Genomic DNA, 13,286 nt, shown 5'->3' with positions numbered 1-13,286 from the left:
GTCAGTGAGTTCATGCATGAAGTGCCTGGGTGGTCCAGGCTCCAAGCAGGTGAAATGCAGGAGGGGCAGGTGAATGAGATGCAGGGAAGGAGAGAAGGACCCTCCAGACGGACACAAGAGCAGGAGCTGATGCCGAGCCATGGGAGAAAAGTGACAAGTTCGGTCTGCAGGAGCTCGGACTACAAAATACCACTGGAGCAACAGGACAAGAGAGGCAAGCCACACCGGAGCAGGCAGAGCGCCAGGCCACATCACCTCGTCTCGCCTCTGCAACAGCTCTATGAGGCTGTTATACACATGCCACATCTGGAGTTCAGAGATGGTGATTTACAGGGGCCACACAGCTCCAAAATGGTTAAGTTAGGAGTCAAGCTAGGTCTGTCTGAGACCGAGTCTGTGCTCTGCTTACAGCCCCATGTTCTTTTCTCTGAGCACCAGTTTAAGAATTGGGGGAATTTATTTTTACATCATTGAAGAAAGGCACTGAAGATCACTTAGCTGGGATGTAACATACAGTTTTTATGACACTGCTTAAACCAGAGCCAGCAAAGAAGTCACTACTTGTGGGCCAACTCCACTGGTAGCTTCTGTCAATAATATGGTGTCAACAAGGATTCTGAGGCTTCATCTAGACTCAGAGAGAAAGAGTGGTGGGATTGATGAGCAACGTGGGCCATGTGTATGGAAGTGGAGAGGTCAGTAAGAGTCCCAGGTGTGTGAGAGGCACTAGAGCATCCTGGGTACAGGGTGGAAGGAGGAATCCAGACTTTCTGAGTTTGAATCTCAGCCTTGAGTGCCAGTCCTATGGCCTTGGGCAAGTTCCTCACCACCTTAGTCTCTTTATCTGAAGACAGGGCACCTACTCAGCATAAAAGAAATCTCACCTTCCTAGGAAAACTGAACAGTTCTGAAGTCATAGTAACAACTGCATCCAGAATTGGTTTTAAATCTCCTTAATTAACCAATGACAAATCACCTCAGGAAACACATCTCTGAAAGCCAGTCAGTGATGGTGTCATACCTTGAAAGGGAGCCAGTCAGTAGTGGAGTTACTCCCGTGAACACGCCTGAACACGCTTGAACATGTCAAGAGCATGCTTCCAGGACTGATGTCAGACCACGCCCAGGCCTGTCCAGCACTCCCCAAAACAAGCTCTTCATTTTACTGAGTGATGGTCATTTTGGTCATCTGGGTGATGGATATATTGGGGTTCACTATAATCTCTGTGTATGTTTGAAATTTTTCATAATAAATGTTGAATATATATATATTTCAAAAGCTCTTTCCCAAAATCCCACCTCTCTCAACCTAAATGACAAGCCAGCTTCCTGGTTGCAGATACTGAGCAGTGGTCTCCTCCTCTGATGCCCTGATAGCACAATCCGTTGTGAGGCCCAACTGCATGAACACATGTCACGTGTCTAAGAAGATGCCTGCTGCACATCCCGTGCTCTGTGAGTATCTGTATGTATTTTCATCGTTTTCCACCCCTGACTTCATACGCGTGGCTATTACCTTGCAGAAACTTCTTCCTGAAAGCCTGGAACCCTCTTGAGGTCTGGTTTCCAGCCGACTCCCTAACGGTGAGGCCAGTGATGTTGTCCAGTAACAGCAGGTCAGAGAGGTTGGCAGCCGCAGGCGTCCTGGTGTTGTTCACAAACAGACGCACATGGGCTGTCGGCCACTCGCTCTGCACGGACACCTAGGACAGGAGGCAAAGTGAGGATGGGCTTGCTGGCAAACCCAACTTCCCAAAACGAGGTCCCAGCTCAACCTGTGCCCGTGGGAGGGGATTAAGGTCTCACAAACGTTCTAGAATTTATCAGGTTTGATTTCAAAGGCCCCAGGAGAATTTTGACTCCCGCTTGCCAAGCTGTTGCTCAGAGATAATTTCAAAGAAACCGGGACCCTGAAATGCAGTGAAGTCATGCCCACAGAGAAACTTAGAAGGAAAAACATCCACGCACAGGACCACACTCAGGCTGGGGAGACTGTGACAACGGGTGTCCCCAAGAAAAGCAAACAGTGGCTCTTTCTTACTCTATTAGTTTGCAGATTCAGCCCCAGCCGGTCCAGGGCCTCTGACTGCCATCTGATCTCCAGGTTTGCCCCAAGCTGGTCTCCTGTCTCCTGGCCAGTCGCCCCCTTCAGGGTTCTGCCTGCCCATGTGTTTGAATAGCTCAGGGCTAGGGAGTTCTCTGGTAGCCTAGTGGTTAGGATTCCAGGCTTTCACTGCTGTGGCCTAGGTTCAATCCCTAGTCAGGGAACTGAGATCCCCCAAGCCATGTGGTGAGGCCAGAAAAAAAAAAAGTTAAATGAATAGCTCAGCTATTCAAAGCCAGTGGCCCATCAGCAGCTTGGCTCCCCACCTGGCCTGTGTGACCTTGCCCTGCTCCCTCTCTCGAACCCTATCTCCCACCACTCCTGCCCTTCCTTCACCCCAGCTCTGCTGAAAGAGACACAGGAGCTGAGAAAAGAGAGGGAAGCCATGTATGTCCCAAGAAGAGTGAGCTCTGGAACGTAATAAATGAAAAAAGCAAGTTGTAAAACTTCTTGTATGGAATACAAGCACCAACATAAAAAGGAAGAAGGAAGGTATATGTATGTACATATGTGCATACACACACACACCCACACACACTCATAACTGAGTGCGTGTGGCACGAAACATCTCTAGAAGGACACAGGAGAAACTGGTAGTACCCATTTTATCCAGGGAGGGGAGCAAGACAGCTGAGGGCCTGGGCTGAAATGAGGGCTGTGCAGTACATGGTCGGCTCAGCAGGCTTGGATTGTCCAAACCCTGCACATCCCAAAGAGAGGACCGGCTCCTGGGAGACTAACCTCTAAAGCCCTGGGCATATCCTGCCTGATAAGAGTGTCTTTATATCCTACGGCTTTGGGCCACCCCAGGTAGTCTCTGCTAACAATGTGGTTCACGGTGAGGGCCTTGGGCCAAGCTATGTTCAGGTGACCTGAATAACGGAGGTCAGCGACATGGGTGCTCCATGCCTACGTGATGGATCCTTAATAAAAATCCTGGATTCCAGGGCTTGGGTGAGCGTCCCTGGTTGATGGGCAAATTAAACGCTGTTCCTTCAACTCCACCAGCAGAAGACTGGCTGTCTTGGGCCCGGTTGCCCCAGAACTCTGTCCTATGTGCCTTTTGCTTTGCTAACTATAATCTATATCATTTTGCTGTTATAAACTGTAACTGTGTGTAGAACTGCTTTTCTGAGTTCTGTGAGTCCTTCTAGGGAAGCACTGAACCTGACAGTGGTTTTGGGGACCCTCAACACAGGATCATGTGAAAGCCATCTCATGAGATTAGTAAGGGTCAAAAACCTAAAAGACATTAAGTGAATTTTTAAACTGTTGGGCATCATATCAATGTTAAAATCTGAGAGAAAATATATACTTTCTCATTTTAAATGATCACAGAGGATTTTCACTGCCAATGATTTTATTGTTACCAAAAAATCTTAGTCCTGGTGCTGCCATATAAAATATAAGGTCCCTGTGGGTCGCATCATCACCCGTGTCCAGACATGGGTAGATAACCACATGATTCGCCAGTTCTTTAAATACATAACTCTTACTAATATATGATTTGGGCAAATCCAATTATTTTCTCTTTAAGTATAAACTACCTATGAATACTCACCACTGCACATTTCTGAAAAATTACTCCATTCTCAGAAGTTCCTTGAATGTCTCTTGAAATGTCTCCATACTACAATAAAATATAGAAATCATTAGAAAATGAAAAATATTTCATGCTACATTTGTCAAGTAAAAGTACAAGATGAACTTTTTTTTTTTTTTTTTTTTGTGGTACGCGGGCCTCTCACTGTTGTGGCCTCTCCCGTTGTGGAGCACAGGCTCTGGATGCGCAGGCTCAGCGGCCATGGCTCACGGGCCCAGCTGCTCCGCGGCATGTGGGATCTTTCCAGACCGGGGCGTGAACCCGCGTCCCCTGCATCGGCAGGCAGACTCTCAACCACTGAGCCACCAGGGAAGTCCAAGATGAACTTTTAAAAGGGTCAGGCAGAGGGGTTACTTCTGTTGGTGTAGTAACTCCCAACAATCCTGAAGATTTTTTTAAAAGGAGTATTACAGGACTGGAACTTAAAACCTATGAGGGAAGAAGAACGTGGACATGGATCACATGGGGCTATGTCCTGGTCTGGGGAGCGTGTCAATGACACCATTGTCACAGGGACTCAGCAAACCAGGGTTGACACTTCAGCAGGAGGAATGTGAGCAGAGCTATGGAAAAATCCTTTAAGGAATGTGCACATGTCCTGTGTGGGGTACATCAGCCACACAGCAGGGACTGAGTGAACGTGGACCACAGCAGGTTGGGGCACCTCTCATGAGCTGGATGCATCATCAACAGGTAGAGAATCAACCCGGGATTGGGCTCCTCCTCCAGCCCCACGATGGCTCCCCTGGAAGGAGACCAGTGGAAAGGCAGAGCTCGCCCACCAGATGCCAGCCCCGCTGCCCCTCGTAATCACAACTGGTCCCTGTTCATTTCCACTCTTGCCATATGCCCCGTGACCCCAGGCCATGCCTCCCTCCTGTCTGCCCTGCCCCCCTCCATCTTCAGTGGGTGGATCCATACTCTCAATCACAGACCACGGCAGCTCTCACTGATACCAGTGATCATAACCATGGTTATTCTTCCCCAAGTGCCAGGCGTATGCCCATCACTGTACACATATGAATTCTATTACTCCCATTTTACAGATGAGGAAACTAAGCTTCATGAAGGTTAACGCACTTGCCCAAGGCTGCATAGGCAGGAAGCTTGGACTCCACCCCAGGCTGTGTGCTCCGCATCCTATGATCCTCCCACACCGCACACCCCTCTCCAGAGCGTGACCCTCTCATTGTACAGAAGTGAACAAAGACACAGAAAGGGGAAGTGATGTCCCTGAGAACACGCTGACCACATGCAGCAGCATAAGCTGACCAGGCCTCTGATTCCGGTTGAGTCTCTGTCCACGACCCCACCCTCATGCTCTGACGTGCCAGGCCCCCAGTGAGTCCTTGAGGGCAGACACCTGGCTTTCTACTCTTCTGGTCCCCACACAGCATCTTGCAAATGACAATTGAATAAACATAGCTTGTTGGGCAAAGACACACAGGAGGGGGGATGGAGGATGGAGGTGCTGCCAAAAGAGGGGTTGAGTCACCTGTCACTGGAGAGGACTGGAAAGACAATGACCAACATGGTGGGTTGAATGTGGCTCCACGTCCTAAAGCCCAGATCCTGGGAATGTCACCCTATTTGGAAAAGGGGTCTTTGAAGATGTAATTAAGCCAAGGCTCTCAAGATGAGATCATTCTGGATTTAGGTGGATTGGATTTAGCTAGGCCCTAAATCCAATGACAAGTGTCCTTATCAGTGACAGAAAAGGAGAATACACAGCCACAGAGAAGAGGCCACAAGAAGGTGGAAACAGAGTGACAGTAAATGTTACACACGTCAACTGGCTGGGCCATGGTACCCAGCCATGGTACCCAGATATTTAGTCAAACATGTCCAGATGTCACTGTGAAGATATTTTAGATGAGAGTAATGTTTAGGTCAATGGACTTTGAATAAAGCCAATGACCCTCCATGAGGTGCGTGGGCCTCGCCCAATCAGGTGAGGCCTTAATGGAAAAGACTGAGGTTTTCCCTAAGGAAAAGGGAATTCTGTGGCAGACACCTTTCCAACTTGAGCATCAGCTCTTCCCTGGGTCTCCAGCCTGCCCTGCAGAGTGGGGACTTGCCAGTCCCCACAATCACATGAGCAATTCCTTAAAATAAATCCCCCCCCCCTCTCTTGCTCACATGTGTCCTACCTGTTTTGTTTCTACCAGTTTTGTTTCTCCAGGGAATCCTAACATAGAGATTGGAGTGAGGCAGCCACAAACCAAGGAAAGCTATCAGAAGCTGGAAGAAACAAGGATGGATCTTCTCCTACAAGCCCCCAGTGACAGCACGCCTCTGCTGACACCTTGGCTTCCCACCTCCAGAACAGGGAGAGAATAAATGTCATTGTTTTAAGCCACCAAGTTGGTGGAAATTTGTTACACAGTCTAGGAAACTAATACAAACATGTAGCCGGGGGCTTCCCTGGTGGCGCAGTGGTTGAGAGTCCGCCTGCCGATGCAGGGGACACGGGTTCGTGCCCTGGTCCGGGAGGATCCCACATGCCGCAGAGCGGCTGGGCCCGTGAGCCATGGCTGCTGAGCCTGCGCGTCCAGAGCCTGTGCTCGCAACGGGAGAGGCCACAACAGAGAGAGGCCCGCATACCACAAAAACAAACAAACAAACAAACAAACAAAACAGGACCCCTTGCCCTGCTTTAGAACCAGCAGACGCGGGGGCCCAATGCTCAGATTCACACATCCTGTTCATCTAAATACTGTACATTGTACAGAAGCAGCAGCTCTCTGGAAAGAAAAAGGGATTTGCTTCCCAATGATAACTATACTCAGTGAAAGTGGAAGAATAGGTTTTTTGGAGGAACAAAAGCCTGTGACATTTTCTACACATATGGTCCAAAATTGGCTTCTTTACAACTTCTGATATGTCTTTTAAAGAACTGAACATGTTACTTACCAAGTGGTGTGTTACAGCAGACTCTCTTTTAAACAAGGTCTTCTTGGGCCACGAGGGTATAAAAGCAAAAACAGAATGAATCCACGGCCCACTAGAGGCTGCAGAAGTCGGGGCTGGGTTAAAGACTTCAGTTTTCTTATTGAATTTCATTCCAAATGGTGCTTCTACTGCAAAATAACAATGCACATGCATTACATAATACAGAAAGGCAGCGGTTAAACTCCAGAGGCGAACCACATGGTACGTGAAGGCACTTGAAAAATCTTTGCTGAGTAAGTGAATAAATGAGTGAATGAATGAATGACTTACCATCTCTTTGCCAAGAAGATGAGGCATTCTCATTGGGAGACACAGAGCTTAAGGACAGTGTTTCTCGAAGTCTGTGCTCCTTACCTGGGCTGTAGGCTGAAATGTACATTCCTGGGCCCCGCCCCAGACCTACTGAGTCAGAACCACTAGGCAGGGGAGGAGCCATAGGTGATCCTTACACACCTGGCATCAGACAGCCCTGCGTTCGAATCCTGACTCTGTCACTTACCAGCTGTGTCCTTGGGAAACTCATCTGACCACCGTGTAAATTTATATTTTGAAGTGACCTGAATTGTGGAGTTGTGCCTTTTCAACATTTATCTTCTATCCAGATATAAACTTATATTGACTGAGAATGAGTCCTGTTATTCAGTCTTTCTTACACAGAGTATTGATAGCAAGGTCTTTAGAAGTGTTTTTGAACCCTTTTTAAATAGAATTTCTAAATATATGTAGGAAAAATTAAAATTAAAAAAAAGGACATGGAACTGGAATCCTAGATAAAATCAGTATCTTTTTTTGTAGAATAGTATCTGTGGTTGATTCAGTTCATGATGTTGGAATGGGGACAAAGGTGAGCATCGGGGAATTGACAGCCCTCACATGGAAACAGGCAGGAGCTTTCCCAGGCTGGCTGCTCAGTCGGGATTGTTTGAGTCAATCACACAAGTGGGGCAGGACACCCACCTCTGGACCGCAGCCCAGCCCCTCAGGCTAAGAACAAATGCTTTCCCAGGAGACTTGCTGGATGTAAAATCCTAAGGCCACTCTGGGCTTTATCTCTGGTGCCGGCATCCTGCAGGTGCCACCTGCTCCTCCAGGCCCTCAGAAGGCCCAGCCGCAGGCTCTGATGAAGACCTGAATGAGGCAGCCACTGCTACTGTCCACAGACAGTATAGAAGGAAGTCAAGCTCCGAAGTGACCATCACCACCCACTGCATCATTGCCCAGCAGCCTCCCCACTAGTACCACTGTCACGTGGGTCACCTGTACTATTTGTGCAGGTGTTTGGATGCACCCTCACTCCCTTGCCTCTGGGCTGCCACAGGCCTGGAAGCCTCTCCCTCCATCCCCTTGTCCTGCTAACTACCACTCCTCAGGACTCAGTTGAGCAGCACCTCCTCCAGGAAGCCCTCCCTGAAGCCCTCCCAGTGGCCTTAGTCCTCCACCCCCTGCTCTCACTACAACCACAGTCTTTAGTGCACTGCGCTCCCTTTGACCGACAAGTCTGCTTAATCAGTGGCTAAAAGGTCTCTGTGATTACTGTGATATCACCTCAACCTATTTTATGCAAATGAAAACACTGGATTTTGTAAAATGTAAAGACTGCAGAGAGTAATAAAAGATATAAAAAGTACTTTTAACTCCCCCAGGAAATGAAATATGTTTATCCCTGGTATAAAACAAAGAGGTGTATTCATAATCTGTGCTGAGCAGATTCTGGACAAAAAAAGTATTCTGCCTGCCCAGGACCCCTCCCTTCACGGTAGGCACCCCCCCCGCAACACACACACTTGTCAGTAAGATTCTTAGTCTATACAGAAAAACCTGGATCCCAGCCCATCCTAGTCAGGAGGCCAGAATTAGGCACAGAACCCAGGACACTCTCCCCCCAAGCCCCAGTGACAGGGTCAGGGATTGACATGGGACCCAGGCTGTACCCATTGGTCTTTCCTGAACTTTTGCAGAGCTACTGGGAAGTCTCTTCCTTTCTGCAACTGGCAGCAGTCAGACTCCTGGAAGTCCAGGGCTGCCAGTGGTTGTCTTTCCCGCCACGTGGAAAGAATGTTCCTGAAAATCACACTCACCAGAGGAAAGCAGGGGCCGCAATGGAAAGAGAAAGGCAGAGCCCTGACATATATCCACTACCATGTGTGAAACAGATAGCTAGTGGGAACCTGCTGTATGCACAGGGAGCTCAGCTCGCTGCTCTGTGATGACCTAGATGGGTGGGATGGGGGCAGGTGGGAGGGAGGTCCAAGAGGGAGGGGATATATGCATACATACAGCTGATCCACTTCACCGTACAGCAGAAACTAACACAACATTGTAAAGCAACTATACCCCAATTAAAAAAAAAAAAAAAAAAAGAGAGAGAGAAAGGCAGAGCCCTGAGAACACCACTCTCACATCCATCAGTGCCTAGGGCCTGCGAGGCCCAGTTATAGGGACCAACAAATTCCTCTTTGCTTAAGTTAGTTTCAGTTGAATTTCTGTCACCCGGTGTGGTAGGCTGAATGACAGTCCCCAAAGATACCCAGGTCCTAATCCCAGGAACCTGTGAATATGTTACCTTATATGGCAACAGGGACTCTGCAGACGTGACTAAATTATGGGCCTTGTGATGGGGAAGTAACCTGGATTACCCAGGGGCCCATAAATGTAATCCCAGGTGTCCTTAAAGAGGGAGGTAGAGAGAGATCTGAGAGGCAGAAGAGAAGGCCATGTGCCCGCTGAGGCAAGATGCGATTCTGCTGGCCTGGAGGCTGGAGGAAGGGGCCATGACCTGCAGAATGCAAGGAATACAGCTCCAGATCCTGGAGAAGGAAAGGCCTTCTTCCTAGGGCCTCAGAGGGAGTGAGGCCCTGCCGACAACTTGACTCAGACCAGTTAGACTGATTTTGGACTTCTGCCCTCCAGAACCATAAGAGAATACCTTCGTGCTGTTTTCACCACTAAATGTGTAATAACTTGTTACAGCAGCAAAAAGAAACTCATACACGTGGCTAATACAAACATTCTGCATTTTCTTTATCAGATGCCTTCGGGGGGAATGAAGACAGACCACCTCACCCTGAATTCTGGGCTGTGCACCCAAGCTCCAACCCGCTGCTGTAGAAGGTGACACATTGCCTTGCTCTGTAAGGCACGCTGGTGAGCAGGGGGCAAGGGAGGCAGAAGTAGGAGGGCTATGGCTTTAGGGTCTGGTTCTCTCTCGTGGTCAAATCAATAAAAAATCAACCAAAAGAAAAACCTACCTGCAGTCAGAAAGTGAGAGCTTTCCACACTGGGCCAAATTCCATGGGACAAGTCCTAAAAAGAGTCAAAAGGCACAAAGACATTAACGAAGAACATACTAGGAGTGGCTGAAAGTCATTTTTGTAAATGGCTCACGTGGAGAGGAGCTGCACTTTTATCCAGAAGTCTGATGTAAATCTTTCCAAGTCGATCATCCCACCAGCTTTTGAGTATAGGATGATGTAACTGCATTGCTGGGAGCTGTCTAGGGAGACAGCAGAGTGTGGAGGAAATTTCATAGAGTTGGACAGACCTGGGTTCAAATCCCATCTCTGCTTTTCACGAACCCCGTGACGCTGGGAGAGCCTCAAGTCTCTGAACTCCCAAGATCCTGCAAGTTTTCACAGAGTGGCACATAAAACACTAGCCTGGGAGTCCGGAGAACTGGATTCGAACTGGACCATTTACTCACTGTGTGTCCTTGGCCAAGTCTCTCAGACTCTCTGAGCCTCAGATTCCTCCTCTGAAAAGTATGGACCTCAGAGCCTCCTCCCAGCTTGCTTCACCTCGTTCAGTGATGAAAACATGTCTAAATGGGGCCCAGCCAACCCCTCCACTCTACCTTTGTAAAATACTGAGCCTTGGAAAGGCCCAGACCCCACCACTATAAAATAATGATAATAATAATTACTGTTATTATAGTGCCCTGATTACTGCCATTGAAGTGGGCCAAGCCCAGTCTGTTCACAGCAGCATTATTCACAATAGCCAAAAGGTGGAAGCAACCCAGTGTCCACTGATGGATGAATAAGTAAAAGTGGTCCATGCATACAATTCTACTTATAGGAGGTATATCAAATTCATAGAGACAGAAAGTAGAATGGTGGTGGCCAGGGACTGGGGGATAAAAGAATGGGGGGGTTGTTGATTAATGGGGACAGAGTTTCAGTTTCACAAGATGAAAAGAGTTCTGGAGATGGAAGCACAACAGTGTGAGTGTATTTAACATCGCTGAACTGTTAAGAGGGTAAATTTCGTTATGTGTCTTTTGCAACAATTACAAATATAAACAAAGAAATAAATAAAGCAGATCTGTGATTACCTAGAAAGAACTCTAATATATATCAAGTAAGATCCCTAGGTCATAAAATTATGAATAATATGGTTTCATTTAATAAAAATGGTGGGCTTCCCTGGTGGCGCAGTGGTTGAGAGTCCACCTGCCGATGCAGGGGACAGGGGTTCGTGCCCTGGTCTGGAAAGATCCCACATGCCGCGGAGCGGCTGGGCCCATGAGCCATGGCCGCTGAGCCTGCGCGTCTGGAGCCTGTGCTCCACAACGGGAGAGGCCACAACAGTGAGAGGCCCGCGTACCGCAAAAAAACAAATAAATAAAAATAAAAATGGCATTTTTATATGCTTAAGACATTATTATATATTTAATAATTATATTTATGTATTTATATTATCTTTATTTTTATATAAATTAGTTAGTTTACTAGTATATATTTACATATTTACTTATGTATTTAATAACTTGAAAGTATATCTATATATATGTAAATATTTAACAATATACTTAATACTAATTATTTATACATTTAATATAATTACACGTTTAACAATATATAATATCATAACCACACATTATTTTTAAAAGCCTAGAAAAGAGTATGCTGAAATCTTAGACTCTGGGTCTTGGGGACCAAGTCTGTGCACAGTAGAGGGGAGAATCCCTTGTTTCCACGCCACCTATATTGTTTCATTTCTTGTAAGAGGAGCGTGTGCCCATGTGTCATTGCAACAACAGCAAGAAGGAGAACATAGACTGAGTGATGGAAACTACACCTGTTCCTTCAGGGTCTTCCAGACCCCCCACCCCCAATGTGAACGTTGTCCCCGAGACCCCCTCAGACAGGTGTGTGTGGCCAGGACAACCACTAATGCATAACGTGCCTTCCACAAGGTGGAAAGAGATGCCACTTCCTCAGAAGAAGAATGCCGTGTGCCAGACACTGATGTGGATGGAATAAGTCTTTGCTGCCATCTGGCAGGAAAAAAAATCTCCTAAGAGCATACATCCAGCCTGCGCATAGTGACCTCCTTCTAACAAGTACAGTGCAGGGGGAGGGGTTAATTTCACAGTGGAGCAACCTGGCCAGCGCTGGTCCAGCCGGGAGTTCAAGGTCAACACCGACAGCAAAACATCCCAGAAAACTTCCTCTTAATTGCTAGTCTCTACTTCTGAAATTGAAGACCATGCCATAGTTTCCAACTTATTTAATATTTCTTTCCCTTTGACTGGGAATCCACTAAAGAATCATTTTTGTCATTGTGTGTTTCATTTAAAGAAACATTTACTAATATGATCATTTTTACTGTGTGAGTAGATGTCTTTTCCCAATTTAATTCCTGGAAGCCAGGAAGAATTCCAAGCAACTCACAATTATTTGACAGTTTTCCATCTTTGTTTCCACTGGTAGAAACAGCCTTCTTAAATGTTCAACTCTTTCAAATAAATTAATAGTATCTTGAATTTATGTTCATGTCTAATCTAATGTTCCCAAACTGGGATAATTTCTAGTCAGAGAAAATACCCCAAAGCTGTTTTGTAGGACAAGGTGTTCTGTACATTATTTTTTATGTGGCTGCATATCATTATAAACATAGAAACAACAGTTTACTGTATCTAAATCTGTCTTCCTTTGATGCTCATAAATTGAATATGCCCTCAGGACCATGTGGGTGTTTTTTCACTGTTATAAACTATAGTGAAATCTGAAAACAAACAAATGAAAAAAAAATGCCAATAGCGATAAATCACGTTACTAGATGCACCAAGATGAATCCCAACAGAGGGCACCCTGCAAAATAGCTGCCCAGTACTCCTCTAAACTGCTGAGGTCCTCAAGACAAGGAAAGTGACAGCTACATGTAAAGTGGTGTCCTTGATGGGGTCCTGGGACAGAAAAGGACATTGGGTACAAAAGCTAAGGAAATCCTGGGGGCTTCCCTGGTGGCGCAGTGGTTGAGAGTCCGCCTGCTGATGCAGGGGACACAGGTTTGTGCCCCCTTCCGGGAAGATCCCACATGCCGCAGAGCGGCTGAGCCCGTGAGCCATGGCCGCTGGGCCTGCGCGTCTGGAGCCTGTGCTCCACAACGGGAGAGGCCACAACAGCGAGAGGCCCGTGTACCTCATAAAAAAAAAAAAAAAAAAAAAAAGACGAGTCAGAGCAAGCCACTTTTCTGCTCAAAACTCACCCATGGCTTCCATCTAACTCAAAATAACAGCCAGTCTTAACCATGGGCCACAGGGCCTTTCCTGATCTGGCCCCTCCTCATCCTCTAGCTTCACCTCATCCCACTCCTCCCTTCTCCCCCCACCCCTACTCAGGCCAC

At 47.1% G+C, this 13,286-nt stretch overlaps 1 protein-coding gene across 2 annotated transcripts in view; it reads right to left on the bottom strand.

Annotated features, from left to right (window-relative positions):
- The window catches only part of EVC2 (EvC ciliary complex subunit 2), a 144,264-nt gene that overhangs the window by 128,694 nt on the left and 2,284 nt on the right, over window positions 1–13,286 (bottom strand). For both annotated transcript variants that reach the window (XM_082629743.1, XM_082629741.1), the window contains exons 2-5: window positions 9,908–9,962; window positions 6,621–6,787; window positions 3,666–3,734; window positions 1,517–1,703 (exon numbers count right to left, since the gene is read on the bottom strand). In XM_082629743.1, the coding sequence (XP_082485869.1) occupies window positions 1,517–1,703; window positions 3,666–3,734; window positions 6,621–6,787; window positions 9,908–9,962 (478 nt within the window). The remainder of the gene's footprint in view (window positions 1–1,516; window positions 1,704–3,665; window positions 3,735–6,620; window positions 6,788–9,907; window positions 9,963–13,286) is intronic.

The sequence above is a fragment of the Mesoplodon mirus genome (genome assembly GCF_964341445.2).
Source record: "Mesoplodon mirus genome assembly, chromosome: 2".
Taxonomy (NCBI): domain Eukaryota; kingdom Metazoa; phylum Chordata; class Mammalia; order Artiodactyla; family Ziphiidae; genus Mesoplodon; species Mesoplodon mirus.
Note: the sequence above shows the minus strand (reverse complement) of the source record. Positions and strands in the feature narration are given on the sequence as shown.